Source organism: Myxine glutinosa, chromosome 7 (genome assembly GCF_964187855.1).
Source record: "Myxine glutinosa chromosome 7, kmMyxGlut1.1, whole genome shotgun sequence".
In the NCBI taxonomy this organism is placed as follows: Eukaryota; Metazoa; Chordata; class Myxini; order Myxiniformes; family Myxinidae; genus Myxine; species Myxine glutinosa.
The window spans coordinates 161,640,959-161,657,401 of NC_136267.1; the positions used below are offsets into that span (position 1 = coordinate 161,640,959).

Sequence of the window (16,443 nt, forward strand, 5' to 3'; positions counted from 1 at the left end):
ACTCAAGAACATCAATTCATCATTAAATATCAATACCTTTTCTTCCACAAGATGAAACACTGCTGGTTCTTCTGTTGGAATGAGACCTGCTCTGGTTTTTGAATCTGCCAAATATTCATTGTTTTGAAGAGCTTCCACTACATAATTAGGGGGTTGATTTACCTCCTCAAGTTTCTGAAATAATTCTTCATCATTATATTCTAATTTTCCAAGTTCTTGTTTTGTTATCTGACTAAAATCTTTGAGCATTTGAAGTTTTTTCGGAGTAAATTCTACCGTGGGAACTGTAGGTGAGTGTTGAGTTTTTAAAAGCGGTTTAAAAAATTTCTCTTGTTTTCTTTCAAAGGCTTCTTCACCAGTTAGTTTCTGTCTCCGTTTCTTCTTTATCTCTTCCTGTTGCTTTACAACTTTTGAAACCAACTCTTGATGTTCTTTAAACTTTCTTGCTCTTTCTTCGGTATTCATTTTCTGTATTTATTTATTGAAAAATATCATTTAATGAATTGTAAAGGTCAATGGGAAAATTTTCCTTTTCTTCATCATTATAGTAAATGTGTTGAAATAAATCTTTTTCTTTAAATATTTCATCAAATTCTTTATTGGTATTAATACGAGTTGTTATTTCTTCTTCACTAATACTTGTATCTCTGCTTTTCATACGTTTGCGTTGAGTCTCCTCATCGATATCAAAACCGAATGATAAAATCTTAACTCCATCACCACACAAATCTATCTATAATTCCAGTAATCTCTGTTTGTTTGTACGTTTGTACGTTTGTTTGTCTGTGACCGCTGTTTCTCGACAACCACGGGTCCGATATACTTTTAACTTGCCAGGTATATTGCTGGGGACCCGAGGATGTGCCTTTTCAAGGTTTCATATTAATCGGACAATTACTTACCGAGCTATGTCCAAAAAACGATTCAACCAATCAGAGAGCAGCGAACTATCGCGTGTGCCGAACGTGGCGGACACACTCTGCCTCGGATGGCACATTTGAGAGCGTATTCATTTATTTCACGTTTGCAAACTATGTTGGCGTTAAACTATGTTTTAAAACTAATAAAAACGAATTTGCGATTCATTCGCTTTCCTGCGCGTTTGTGCACGCGATGGCGATTTCTTTACCAAACTCCGGAAGCCGTTCGCTTTGGACCAAACCATTTCATGTAAATAGAGGGGGGGGATATAATTTTAGATATAGATATAGTACGGGCAATGCCCTAGTGTTTAATAATTTGTCTCATTCCTTCAGGATTAGTTTCTAAAATCCCAAGACCATTAGATTTTACTTTATTTAACTCACTCTTACAATGTGAATATTTTGTAGAACCAAGAGAGACCTCCTCAAATATTTGACCTTCGTTCCTCAATCGCATATGTTCCTCCATTGAAATGTAGTAATAATCTTTCCCTTCTACTTCTCCTGGTCGCTTTGCTCTGGTTGTAGTACTCACAAAACGAATCATAGGGTGTTTTTAAAAAAAACTAACAATCTTTTCATTTTTACTATTCAAGAGTTTAGATTTATGAAAGTTCTTTCCAGAAGCAGATTTACCCACAAGGTTAATAATAATTGTTGTCATTTATATATGTAATTATGTTTAAAATAAAAATACATCCTTTAATATCTCATCTTGTTTCACAACAATATATTTATATTTTCCAATCGTGTGTTTCATATAATTTTCAAATTCTTTTTTACTACATAACGTAGAGCAATTATCTCTCCAAAAATTATTTACATCTATTGAATTTAACTTAAATAAAATAAAAGTATTAGCATTGTTTCTTATTGAGCGTCGAGGGAGTTGAAAATATGACTGACTAAGATAAATACAATTACAAGAAGAATGTCTCCCTCTTGTATAGTAGCTATCCATTACTGTTTGGTTTCTCTCATTAACACAATCATCAAAGATGACGAGGTTCTTTTTTGATTTATCTAAATCTTGAGGTGAAGGTATATCATCCGTATTATCACTGAGAATACAAGTTATGGGTTTTGGTTTAGGTTTCTGTGTATCACAAAATAGTTGTATTATATCCTCAATGTTATAATCATTTAGTTTGTTTTGAAGTTTAAATAAACCGATAATGTCTTCCTTTTTAAGACCTGCATTAAAACCCTGTGAGAGTAGTTGATACTCGGGTTGAAAACTTGACTTCGTAAAAATTATTAAATTATCATAATCTAAAAAGTTGGGGGTAAGGAGCATCTTTAAAAGCAAACAGGTTTTTCCACATCCGCTTGATCCAACTATTAGACATCTCAATGAATTTGGAATGTTTTTATGGTTATTAAATTTTATCTTATTTTCCCAAACGGGTAAAAAATCATTCATTTATATATTTGGAAAACAAGTCATCCAACTTTTTTTGAGCTATTTTAGAAACTCTATATTTTATCCTGAGTTCGGGTTTAATTTCAAAATAATTCATTATTTTATTTATGTAGTATCTTGTATTAACATTTCCATTAAAATTATTTTGAATAATAAATATCATTAAACCCTTATACATTTCCTCAATACAAAGAGTCTCTTTCCTTGTAAGAAATGGTGTATTATCACCATAATGCTTAACATTCATCTCTCTTATTAATCTTGTAAAGTAATTCATTTTTGGTTCTAATTTAAAAGAGTTATATGTTTTTTTATATTTCTTATTATCATTAATTAGAATATAATCACAGAATAAACATTGTTTATATGAATCCTCATCATTAAGCCCCACTCTATCACAAGCTGGACAATTCTCTAATTTATCATATGGAGAGTCTGGAAATTCTAAATATCCTTCAGAACTTATCATATTTATGTGGTAAATTTTTACCTAAACTAAATGCAAGTTTATTCATTAATAAATACAATGTTTCAAAGCACAAAAGACAAATTTCAATCAATCTCTACTTCGGTGAAAGATATAGAAAAATATGTCAAAGATGTTAAATTGAACAAAGATAAATATGGAATTTTTTGGGTAAAACCAGTTATGGAAAATAACATGAGCCCCTCTATTTCATTTAAAGGAAGAGCTCTAACTATACCTGGAAAGACATCCATTTAAGTAAATCTAACAAAAGTTTCTCCTCTACTCCTGGCAATTTATTCAAAGCTTGAAAAAGTGATTGACCACGATACTTTGAAAAAGAATGATAAGACCATCAACAATACTCGTGGAGAAATTTGTATTTACTTTAATAATCCAAAGGGTGTAGATCTAAGTAAAATTAATGATGTTAATATTTCTGGTGAAATGTCATTTCGTTCTATGATAGTTAGAGATTATTTAAAGATAACTTTTGATATTAAAAATGTAGAGATTGAATCCGTTAATGAAAGAAAGTATATTGGTATAGATGGAAAGGTTTTTTCTGCTAATTAAATATGAGTCATTACAGCAGTGAAGATTTTACTATTTCATTGAACTCGGACAATAGTGATGATAGTATTTCATTGAACTCGGACGATGGTGATGATAGTATTTCATTGAACACAGATGATAGTTATGATACTAATAGTTTGTGCTCAAATGATAGTTATGAGAGTAGCTTTATTGATGACTCTGAGTATGATTCTGAGTATTCATGTGATAGTTATGACTTCGATGATTCTGAGTGAAAAAGTGTTTTAGTTTAAGCACAGCGATATATATAAAACGGAGCTGTAAAGCTCAAAAGTGTTTATTTTAAGCACAGCGATATATATAAAACGGAGCTGTAAAGCTCAAAAGTGTTTTATTTTAAGCACAGTGATATATATAAAACACCACGTTTTCTCACGCTATAAATATGGTTTATTGTGATACTTGCGAGAAGGAAGTAAAATATTATAAACAACATATTCTCACCGCAAAACATACATACAACATTCTTAACAAACTTTCCCCTCTTCCACCTAAAACAAAACATTGTAAGGTCTGTAAAACAACCATCCTCAAGAAGGGGTTTAAAGCCCATCTTAAAACTAACAAACACTTGTCAAAATTGTTTACTATTAAAAACTCTGATGGTGCATTCAAAGGACATATTAAAATAAGAGTCTTTAACTTCAAACCTCCTGAACCAGAGTCTATAGTTGATGCTGTAGAAATAGTTAAACCTGCTGTTCAAATGTTGATTGAAAAAACACTAAAAGAAATGAAACCACTTAAATTTTATATGGGAGTAAAATTAGAAATGACAAAGGACGAAGGAGTTATAGATACACCATACATGAGAACTGAGCCACACTTTACATCTTCATATCAAGATTTTAAAACATCAGGAGTCTATGATGAACTTATTAAACAAGAGCAAGATGTGGATAATTCAATCGTAGGAAGTGGATTCAATATAGGAAAAATTATTTACATAGACATTCATATTCTTAAATCAGATCCTCTAAAAGCTTCTTCTTACATTGATTTACCCAGTGTTATCAAAAATAGAAAAGCAGTTATCAATATCAAAAATAAAGACAATAAATGTTTTCTCTGGTCTATTCTAGCACACTTACATCCTCCACATTTTCATGATGAAAGAGTATCTCATTATAAAAAATATGAGAATACATTAAATACGAAAGATCTAAAGTTTCCGATGACTTTAAATGATATTCCTAAATTTGAAAAGTTGAATAATTTATCAGTTAATGTTTATGGTCTAACAGAAACAAACAACATTCAGGTTTTAAAGCTTTCTGACAATTGTAAACAAACTCATATTAATCTTCTATATTTTAATTCAGACGAAAATTCACATTATACATACATCAAAGATATTACAAAATTAATAAAACCACAAGTATGTAAAAGAACAAATAAAATATATATTTGTATGCGTTGTCTTAACTTCTTCCATACACAAGAAAGATTAGATAAACATTCAAATTATTGTGGTGAACATAAATCAATTGGTAATCAACATGCCTAAAAAAGACTCAAAGATCACATTCAAAGATGAAAAGAAAACAATAAAACATCCATTTGTTATATATGCTGATTTTGAAAGTATTTTAGAAAAAATTGATACTGCTTCTCCAGATCCAAAAGAATCATACACAAATAAATATCAAAAACATACTCCTTGTGGTTTTTGTTATTATATCAAATCATCCGTTGGTGATAAATATAACAAGTTAGAGATGTATAGAGGCTCAAATACCCCAGAGGAGTTTGTAAACGACTAGAAAAAGACTGTGTTCGATTAACCAAGATAATGAGAGAAACCAATAAACCAATGTCCTTAACAAGTAAAGAAAAAAGATAATTTATAAAAAACAATGTCTGTCATATTTGTGAGGAGAAAATTGGTAAAGGTCTAAAGGTTAGAGACCATTGTCATCTCACTGGTAAATATAGAGGTCCGGTCATCAAAGTTGTAATATTAATTATCAACTCCCCTCTTTCATTCCTGTCTTTCTTCATAACAACGCTCATTATGATACACATCTATTTATCAAGGAACTCTCAAAGACTTCTGGAAGTATCTCAGCAATTCCAAACACGGATCAGAAATACATTTCATTCACAAAAACAATTCACACATCTCCTATTACTCATATCAGATTTCTTGATACATTTAAATTCATGGCAAGTCCATTGGCTAACTTGGTTCAAAATCTAAAAGAGTTTCCATGTCTTTGAGAGTATTTTTTAGATAAAGATTTTCTAACACAAAAGGGAATTTACCCCTATGACTATATGGACTCATTTGAGAGATTCAATGAAACATAACTTCCTTTAAAAGAAAATTTCTATAACAAATTAAATAATAGTCATATATCTGATAAAGATTATGTACACGCACAAAATGTTTGGAAAAAATATAACATTAAGAATCTTGGTGAGTATCACGATTTGTACCTCAAAACTGATGTGCTTTTGTTGGCTGATGTGTTTGAGGCTTTCAGAACAATCTGTCATTCTGGATATGGATTGGATCCTGCTCACTATTACACTGCTCCTGGATTGGCTTGGAGCGCGATGTTAAAAATGACAAAACAAGCTTTGGATTTGATAACCGATGTTGATATGCTTTTGATGATTGAAAAGGCAAAGAGAGGAGGAATTTCACAAGTCTGTTCAAAGAGATATGCTAAAGCAAATAACAAGTACAATCCAAATTATGATCCATCGGTAGAGAGCTCCTACTTGATGTATTATGATGCGAACAACCTGTATGGCTGGGCAATGTCTCAGGCTCTTCCTTATGGAAAACTTAGATGGGTAAAGGAAAAAGATTACAAAAAGGTTTTACAAGATGTATGTATCTCTACACAAAAAGAATTGGATGATTCAAAGGTTGGTTATTATTTTGAGGTCGATTTGAAATATCCAGAGGAACTTCATAACCTACACAAAGATCTCCCATTTGCTTGTGAAAAGGAAAGTCCAAAGAAGGAGTGGTTAAGTGATTATCAACAATATAGGTGAATCAACAGAAAAATTACTTACTACATTATATAACAAGAAAAATTATGTTCTACACCAAAGAAATTTGCGACAATATTTATCAAAAGGTCTAAGAGTAGAGAAGATCCAAAGGGTTCTAAAGTTCAATCAAAGTCATTGGTTGAAGGGGTACATTGATTTTAATACACAAAGAAGAACAGAGTCAAAAACAGATTTTGAGAAAGACTTTTATAAATTGATGAATAATGCGGTCTTTGGTAAGACCATGGAAAATGTGAGAAAAAGACAAAATATCAGACTATCAACATCTTGGAAACAAGCATCAAAATTAATTAATAGACCGAGTTTTACTAGAGCTGAGGTCTTTACTGAGAACTTTTGTGCGATCCATTTGATTAAAGAGAGTATTGAAATGGACAAACCTATTTATATTGGAACATCAATTCTTGATTTATCAAAGTCATTAATGTATGATTACTTTTATAATAACTTGAGGAAGAAATATCAAAATGATGTTCATCTACTTTATATGGATACAGATAGTTTTATTTTGCAAATCAATACTGATGATGTTTATTCAGACATGAAAAAGGACATTAATATCTATGACACTAGTAATTACAGTCCAGAGAGTGAGTTGTTCTCTTCTAAAAATAAAAAGGTGATTGGAAAGTTTAAGGATGAATTAGGAGGAAATGTCATGAGTGAATTTGTGGGATTGAGGTCTAAGGCTTATGCTTATAAATACATTGTGAATAACGTTGAAAAAACTGATAAGAAGTTAAAAGGCATAAAGAAAAATGTCATTAAAGAAACAATAAACTTTAAGGATTATTATAACTGTTTAACAACAAAGAAAGAAGAGTTTAGAAAGATTAATGGAATAAGAAGTTATAAACATAAATTATATTCAGAAGAGGTGAATAAGAAAGCATTGGGGGCTTTTGATGATAAGAGGTTTATTTTAGAAAATGGAATTGATAGTCTCCCTTATGGTTATATAAGTATATAAGTGATAAGTTAAAAAGGGGGTTAGGGATTTTAACGGGCTACCGCCACCTTTTTACTATTATATAAATGATAGAACCAAGTACCAACCAGACTAAAGAGTGGAGGTGTAATCAACCTTGGTATATAAATGGTAAACATAACGAATGTGAAAAATATCAAATAGGTATAATTGAAAAGACAACTGGTAAAAAAATTTACAAAACAAATAAGAGAATTAATTTAAATACCGGTGAATTGGGTAAAAAAGATGGAAATATTTTTGAGTGGACGGAAAACTTTGATGGTTGCCAGGAAAATATATACTTTAATTTAAAAATGGTATGTGGCACTGGAGGTGCTCAAACAAGAACATTGAGGGAGGTTTACCATTTTATCTTAGCTCAGTTAAAATATCTTAATAAAGAACCAAACTCAAACATCTTTTTTGTTAATATATTAGATGGTGAAGGGAGTGGCAAGAGAGTTAAATTATTTCCCACACATAAACAAATATTTGTAGGGTCGTTGTTTGAGTGGGTCAAAGATGATTCACCAGATGATATTAAGAGTAAAAGGTTAAAAGGTCCATAAGGTCAGAAGGATCACAGGTTCACACAGAAGGACCGTTGTTTAAGTGGTCTAATGAATAAGGATAACATGTCAAAAGGTTAGAAGGTTCGTAAAGAACAGGGTGAGAGAAATAGAGGTGTTTAGGGGCAATGAGGGAGGGGGAAAATTAACATGTAAGTCAATGGGAAAATGAGAGTGTCCCAGAAGCAACATATATACACTACTGCCCTGACTAAGAGCCGAAAGGAAAAGCCAACCGGTTTGCATACAGCGCATTTATTCCGAATCATGCTGCAGGCAAGCATGACGAAAGGGAAGGTGAAGTGGGGAAGGTGAGCTCGTGGAATGCACAGATGGAATGCACAGATGGAATGGCACTCGTGGAATGCATTCCATGGGCTCGTGGAATGCACAGATTCAGGTGTTTATTTATCAGGAACAGTCTTGTAGCTTGAGGAGTTAATGCTACAACTCACCTTGACTTGACAACGTATCTGGAGGAGACTGAATACTTACTTGCAAAGGAAATCGTTGATACCCCGGTCAAAATGCCTGGAACACACAAAATAACTTGCTGGTGAATGTTTTAGATGTTTTTACAAACAGAAGCAATTCAAAGCACAGAACAAATTTCGAAACTGGACCTTCAGTGGTGCACCAGGTTAAACAAAGATGAACACAAGATCAGGATTAGAGGATATGTGATGTGATTTGTCAAGAACATGATCTGTTTGACTACTCAAAGTATGCAAATGATGTCACAGCATGAAGCAGGCCTTAAATAAAAAGCAACACCTTTAAATATTGTACACCGCTCCTTTCCTATTCCATCTCCAGGCGCTGCATGACATCATTGCCAGGCAACGAAGGGGGCCCGGCAATGATGCGTGCTGAAAGGGAGTACTCAGTTTTCACTCAGGTTTCTTTCTTGTTTGTTTGTTTGTTTGTCTGGGCGATATCTCAGCCATCCTTTGAGCTAGGAAGCTGAAATTTCGGCACAATAGTGAGCTTTGCTTTGGCAAAAACGGTATTTTTTGTTTTTTTGATTAATCAATTAATCGATTAGTTACTTAATTATTATCGATTAACTACGTACTTATTTATTTCCTTTCTCTTCTGGCCATTATCTCAGGCACCTTTTAAGTTAGGAAGCTGATATTTGGATATGACAATGACCAAGTGATTTGGCTGTAAAGGCTATTTAGATTTATTGATTAATCAATTAATGGATGAATTATTTAATTATTTGATTAATGACTTAATTAATTTTTTTAGGTTAAAGATTTGGATGAAACGGTGGTGGTTTAGGTATTTCATTAGCCAAATGATCAATAATTAAATTATTTTACCATTATTATTTATTTATTTTCATTATTAATCATTTATTTATTTCCTTTCTCTCCTGAGCAATATCTCAGGCGCCTTTTGAGCTAGGAAGCTGATATTTGGACACGGCAGTGACCAGGTGATGTGGCAATAAAGGATATTTTTGATTTATTTATTAATCAATTAATCGATTAAGTATTTATTGATTAATCAATTTATTTATTTTTGGATTAATGACTTATTTAATTAACTTTTAAAAAGTTACACCTTCGGATGAAACACTAGTGGCTGAGATATGCTATCCGCTAATTTATGAAGAAATTATTTTTCGATCAATGTTTATTGATTTTAATTAGGCAATGAATCAATCACTTTTATTGCACACCTCTCCCTCCCAAACCATCTCTATGTGATGCGCATGGCAGTATCGCCGGGCACCCAAGGCACCCCGGCAATGCCGCGCTGGAGAATGTTGTTTATTTATTTGGCTATGTACTTTGAATGTATCTGTACTTGTTTTTTGAGTTATTTTATATAGTGGGCAGGTAAAGTTCATTTCCCTGAATGGTTAGGTGGCCAACACCTATTATGAGTGAGAATCGTTGACATTGTGATGCTATCATGAAATTTACCAGTTATGCTCTTCTGTAGATACTCTTTAAAATCCTGTCGATTAGCCAAATCAAAATTCAACATGGTGGTCATTCTTTTTCAAAATGGCCACCAAAATTGCTAAAATGTACCATTCACTTTTTAATATCGAACTTAGGATGTATGAGCATCAATACAGAAATCACAGAACTACAAATTATCTACAAGAAATATAATGAATATGAATGAATGATCGTTTTAAGGCCATTTTCCACTCTAGAGCAGGGGTTAGCCTTGCGGGCCCCATGGCAATCATGGTTCCCTGTTTGAGGCAATGTTTTTATGGCCGGATGCCCTTCCTGACGCCAACCCTTGGTCGCCTCTTACGATGCGCAGGGATACGGTGTACCTATTCTGAGCCGGGGTACACACCGGGATCATTCATCCCAGCAAGCTGGTACTCAATTTGCCGACCTCGGAAGGATGATAGGCTGGGTCAACCCCCCTGGCGTTAATTCAGTGATCGATCGGGATTACGAACCCAGGATCCTTGGATCCCAAGCCGGCACCCTAACCGCTAAGCCAACACCAGGCTCTATAACACCAAATATAACTATAACAACAGCCAACACCAAATTATCTATAAGAGATAGTTAAAAAATTTCAATCTACCTAATTAAGATAAATTACAATTTTTAACGACCTCTTATAGATTAATATGTACTTCTGTGATTTTGAACAGATTAGTTTTAGTTGAAAATTTCCAGCTAGTTAAAAAGCTCGTTAAAATTTTAATGTAGTTAAAATTTTAAATTTACCTAATTAAGGTAAATTGAAATTTTTTACAATCTCTTATAAATTATGTCTGTAATTTAATCTGTAATTTTGTATTGATACTCGTACGTCCTAAGTTCAATATTAAAAAGTTAATGGACCATTTTAGCAATTAACATTTTTTACATATTAAATTTTAAGTTGCCTAATCGACTGGATTTAAAGAGTATCTATGTAAGACATCACTGCCAAGTTTCATGCTTGTATCACACACAACGTGAATGTTTTTTTTGTGTTGGCTGCCTCGCTAGAAGGCCTAGGCGAAGCTTTAGAAAGTATTTGTATCTCGCATGCATGGTATATACACAGAAAGCATTAAATAAAGTAATAAAATCACTTTTATAAAAGTCATTCTAATAAATATAGGCTTTCCTATTTACACTGCTCTGAGATGACTGAACAGGCGAAATATTTTCATCGAATTTTGCACTCAAAGGCCAATCGGATTCACCGGATCATGACTCCAGCACATCACTGGTAGGTTGTATAGATCTGGCCTCTTATTATTCAGCAACTTACGTGTCGGCAAAAACGTAGAGTGCAGTGATACACTTGGGTGGTTTGGGAGGGTCAAAATGGTCCAGGCGTGCAATGGAGCCCACCACCCCGAACAGCACAGCTGCCTTTACCCAGTCGTAAAGCAGGTTGCTGTAGGCAAGGAAAGCTGAAACGTGCACGTGAAAGACGTAAATAAATAAATGTAGCAACGTCATCAAAACATGAGAATGCTTTCACTTTAAATAAAAACTGATATCAGGAACGTTTCCCATTCGTATTAGTATAGCTTTTTGTTAAAATGGTACAATTAGATATTATGTGACAGATAATAAATGTGAAGGAGTACAGAAAACAACTGCTTTGTTTCTCATCCCTGTCCATCCCTATTATATTCTCCATGCTGAAACATGATTTCTTAAACATTACAAGGTGTTTCAAGCACAATTAGCTTGCATATTGCATAGTCTAGTCCTTTATAGCATGAATGGGAGTGGAGGCTTGGTGGGAATACATCATCCTTTATACTATAATTCACGCACTGCTGTTTGTGAGAGTGTGCACGTGTGTTTGTGTGTATGTGTGTGTCTGTGTGTCTCTTTGTGTGTGTTTGTCTGTGTGTGCATCTGTGTGTGTGTCTGTGTGTTAAAGTCTCTGTGTGTGTGTCTTTGTGTGTGTGTGTCTGTGTTTGTGTGTGTATGTCTATGTGTGTGTGTCCCCGTGTGTGTGTTTGTGTGTGTCTGTGTGTGTGTCTGTGTGTTAATGTCTGTGTGTGTGTGTGTGTGTGTGTCTTTGTGTGTGTGTCTCTGTGTGTCTGTGTTTGTGTGTATATGTCTATGTGTGTGTGTCCCCGTGTGTGTGTTTGTGTGTCTGTGTGTCTCTTTGTGTGTGTTTGTCTGTGCGCATCTGTGTGTATGTGTTTGTGTGTGTGTGTCTGTGTGTGTGTTTGTGTGTATGTGTGTCTGTGTGTCTCTCTGTGTGTGTCTGTGTATATGTGTGTGTCTTTATCTGTGTGTGTGTGTGTGTTTATCTATGTGTGTGTTTGTCTGTGTGCGTCTATGTGTGTGTGTGCACGTCTGTGTTTGTGTGTGTGTGTTTGTGTCTGTGTGTCTCTCTGTGTGTGTTTATCTGTGTGTGTGTGTGTGTGTGTTTATCTATGTGTGTATTTGTCTGTGTGAGACTGTGTGTCTGTGTGTGCACGTTTGCGTTTGTGTGTGTGTGTGTGTGTGTCTGTGTGTATCTGTGTGTGTGTTTGTCGCGCTACTCTTCCTCCACTTCTAGGCCGATTACATTCAGATTTGCCCCATTGGACCAGCATGACCCCAATTAGTGTAGAGGGATGTTTTATCTTTGACGGTCGTCTTGTGGGGAGGAAGTGGGGGGATGCAATTTCTTCATGTAAATGTATGTCGTGTAGTGCCGCCTCCAGTTGGGAGAGGGTATTACATATCTCCACCCTTTACAGTATGTACAGTATTCCTGTCCCCACGTTTTCTAGTGCAGTAATGTGTTTTGAATTACACAGGGAGAAGTATTTTGAAGAGGTATTTTGGATTATGCATTTGAATAAGGATAATAACATAACCAAGCCTGGTGTTGGCTTAACGGTCAGGGTGCTGGCTTTGGGTCCTAGGATCCTGAGTTCAAATCCTGGTTGATCGTTGAATTAACACCAGGGGGGCTGACTCAGCCTGTCATTCTTCTGAGCTCGTCAACATTGAGCAGCAGCTTGCTGGGATGAATGAGCCATTTGGGTATCCTGCATCCTGTGTCCGAGTGGTGACCTATCCAGGATTGTGTCCAAGAGATCCAAGAAACTTCCTTGGCAGCCCTCTGTATCACCACGGTGCAAAAAGGAATGGTCATCATCAATAACACTAACCCCCCTGGGCTGCTCCCATTGGCAGTGGGTGCTTCAATTTTTATTGATTCACTGGTGTATGATCAAGCTCCATGGGGTTTCAGAGGAAGGTTATCAAACATTTCATCTGTATAAGTGTATGGATACTAAAGATGTCATAATTAACCAGATTTAGTGGCATAATGGTTTGAGCATCACCTCTGAGCCTGGGAGGTTGGCAGTTAGAACCCCGACCGAGTCATACCAAAGATTAAAAAAAAAACAGTACTGGTATGCTTAAACAAATCGTACATGCTGCTACCTGACTTGATGCTCAGCATTTAAAAGGATAGAGCACTGACAAACAACCATAGCTTGGTAATAATATCATAGGCTTTGATGGACCTTATGGTGGCCTAAACCCATGTCAAAGTTCCTTGTAAGGGAACTCATGTTATTTTATTACTGTTTCATAAAGAAGAGATTCCTTTGGGTCGGGATCATGCATCGGTATTAAAAAGAATAAATCAAATTGCCATGTTACATCTGAGGTCTTTTGTGCCTTGGAACTGAAAATATTGTCATGTCGACCCTGTAGTGAACACCTCAGGGTGACGAATGGCCAAAACGAGCTTTAAACTCCGAGGCGTATAAGCCGAACCTGGCGGGATTATCTCTTTGGCGCACGCGGGGGAGGACCCGAGGCCTTACCTGAACCGGATGAGAAACGCACGGGGATTTATTCCTCGACCCACACATGAATAAACGAACAAGACAGGCACAACAAAGAAATACAATCAATACGGGGTTTATTTAAATAATGCGCAGTACCAGGGAAGGTGAGGTAAAGTAGAAGTTCTAAATGAGGGTCCCGCGTCACGGACTCAAAGACATGAACATGAGAAAAATAAACGAAAATAAATGTTCAGTGTCATACAGCCACTTATGACATATGTGGCTGTATGACACAGCCACTTAGCTCCAGTCTCAACGAGGGTTTGCTGTGGTTCACAGGTCCCGCGTCCCTGCGCGGGAAAATACGTGTTGGTGCGAAGTCGCGTCCACACCCAGCCGCCGGTGCGAGGCAAACAGGCAAGAGCTTCTCCCTTGGTCCTTCTCGTTCGGCTGCACCGAGCTCTGACCGTCTCTTAGGCGCACCCCGCACGAAGCGCAACACGATAGCGTCCTCTTTCGTCAGCGACCAGGCAAGAAGAGACGAAGCGGGCAAGCGAGACCAGGCATGAATAGAGTGAGATGCCGTCCACCAAGAAGCCAGGCACAAGAAGATAGAAAAATGGCGGTCCCTTCGCTTTTCCTCCCTGGCGTCTCGATTACGTCATTCTTTTACCAACGTTGCAGCACGGCGCATCACCCCATCGTTAGCCAAATAATCCTCATTTGGGGTGTGACCTCACGGCCATTCTTTACCGCCCATCAAGAATGTTCGGGGGCGGGGCTCCCTGGCCGATCGGCCAATGTTCGTGTTTTTCTAGCCCTTCCGGTGTTGTGAGTGAATGGAGCATTCGTGGCATGGCTTTTTGATGAATATAAAAATGAAGGGCAAAATTACAAGAGGCCTTTACACACAGGGGAATTATTAACCATAAGCCCAAGCTAAATAACACAACTTCACTCCTCCGTGTGGAGACACATAAACGCTCTTACCCAGACAGTCAGCCTAACTTAATTTAGATCAAGGTGGGTTCTTCTTCGCGACACTTGGAGCATGCTAATCTACACATTCTGAACTTCATTAAGGTATTTCATCCATACCCCAAAAACATAACAATATGGAGTGTAAAGATGTAAAATTGATGTAAATTTTTGAGGTTGCATGACTGCCATCTTACCAAATCCAACAAGCCAATACTTGAGTAGACTTCGGGAGAGATATTACAATTAAAATAGTACCATGTGGAGATGAATGCTATTCCAAAGTCGTCACATTGCTGTCCTGTGCCTGTGCACGTATAAACTGCTCCAGCTATTGTCGCGTCAAGGGACAAGAACTTCTATGCACAAGTACTGTTTTTTGTTACTTGTTGGTATTTATGACACATCACATTTGTAAAGATTTATTTTTGTGTGTGTCTAGACTGGGTGTTGCAAGTGTGTGTTTCGTCGGGGTGTTGCAAGTGTGTGTGTGTGTGTGTGTGTGTGTGTGTGTGTGTGTGTGTGTGTGTGTGTGTGTGTGTGTGTGTGTGTCTAGGCAGGGTGTTGCAAGTGTGTGTGTCTAGACGGGGTTTTGTAAGTGTGTGTATCTAGACGGCGTGTTGCAACTTTGTGTGTGAGTGTGTCTAGGCAGGGTGTTGCAAGTGTGTGTGTGTGTGTGTGTGTGTCTTGGCAGGGTGTTGCAAGTGTGTGTGTGTGTGTGTGTGTGTTTAGACAGGGTACTGTAAGTGTGTGTGTGTGTGTGTGTGTGTGTGTGTGTGTGTGTGTGTGTCCGAACGGGGTGTTGCAAGTGTGTGTGTGTGTGTGTGTGTGTGTGTGTGTGTGTGTGTGTGTGTGTGTGTGTGTGTGTGAGTGTTTAGACAGGGGTTTGTAAGTGTGCGTGTGTGTGTGTGTGTGTGTCTCGATGGGGTTTTGCAAGTGTGTGTGTGTGTGTGTGTGTGTGTATAGACGGGGGTTTGCAAGTGTTTGTACGTGTGTGTCTAGACGGGGTTTTGCATGTGGTGTGAGTGTGTGTCTGGACAGTGTGTTGCAAGTGTGTGTGTATGTGTGTCTAGATGGGGTTTTGCAAGTTTGTGTGTGTGTGTGTGTGTGTCCATGGCAAGACATTTTAACCATTTGACCTTTTGTCAACAAATTTTCAACAAACCTTTATTATGAGAATATGGAGAACATTATTTAATAAATTTTACATATATTTTTTTAACCATTGTTTTCGTCAAGTTTCCTTCTGGTACAAAACAGATGAGGATGGGCTTTGCATTTTGGGATGCTTTCTAGTTGTAGTTTACATTTTATTTTCCCACTGCAGTCATTTACTGGCATGTGATGTTACTGCTCTGTAAATGGCGTACGTTCCATTGCAGTGTTTCTGGCAGTGGAGGAGAACTAGAGACAAAAATGATGAAAATAATATTTAAGCGGTGTTCAGATATGCAAGCGTAAAGCAGAATTGGATGAAAATAAAACAAAACTGCCTGGTATACACAGTAAGTGTTTCAACTTTGAATGTTAACGAAGTAACACCCAGTGATAATGGTAATGAGAGTGTATTTGATACTCCAGTGAGTCCAGCCTACACTTTTTTCTTTTTTTTTGTATACAACATCGAGGCTCATGAAAGAGCTAACATTAATCACACAAAAAGTCACACCGACACATAAAACATATAATAAGGGGAGCGGTAGACAAGATGGGGAGAGAGGGGAAGGACACAAACACAACATTTGAG

At 36.3% G+C, this 16,443-nt stretch overlaps 1 protein-coding gene across 1 annotated transcript in view; it reads right to left on the bottom strand.

Moving 5' to 3' along the window:
• LOC137431787 (protein-cysteine N-palmitoyltransferase HHAT-like protein) overlaps positions 1-16,443 on the bottom strand; it is a 264,417-nt gene that overhangs the window by 66,966 nt on the left and 181,008 nt on the right. Inside the window, 2 exon segments of the mRNA XM_078782469.1 lie at positions 8,474-8,509; positions 11,228-11,372. Of these exon segments, the coding sequence (XP_078638595.1) occupies positions 8,474-8,509; positions 11,228-11,372 (181 nt within the window).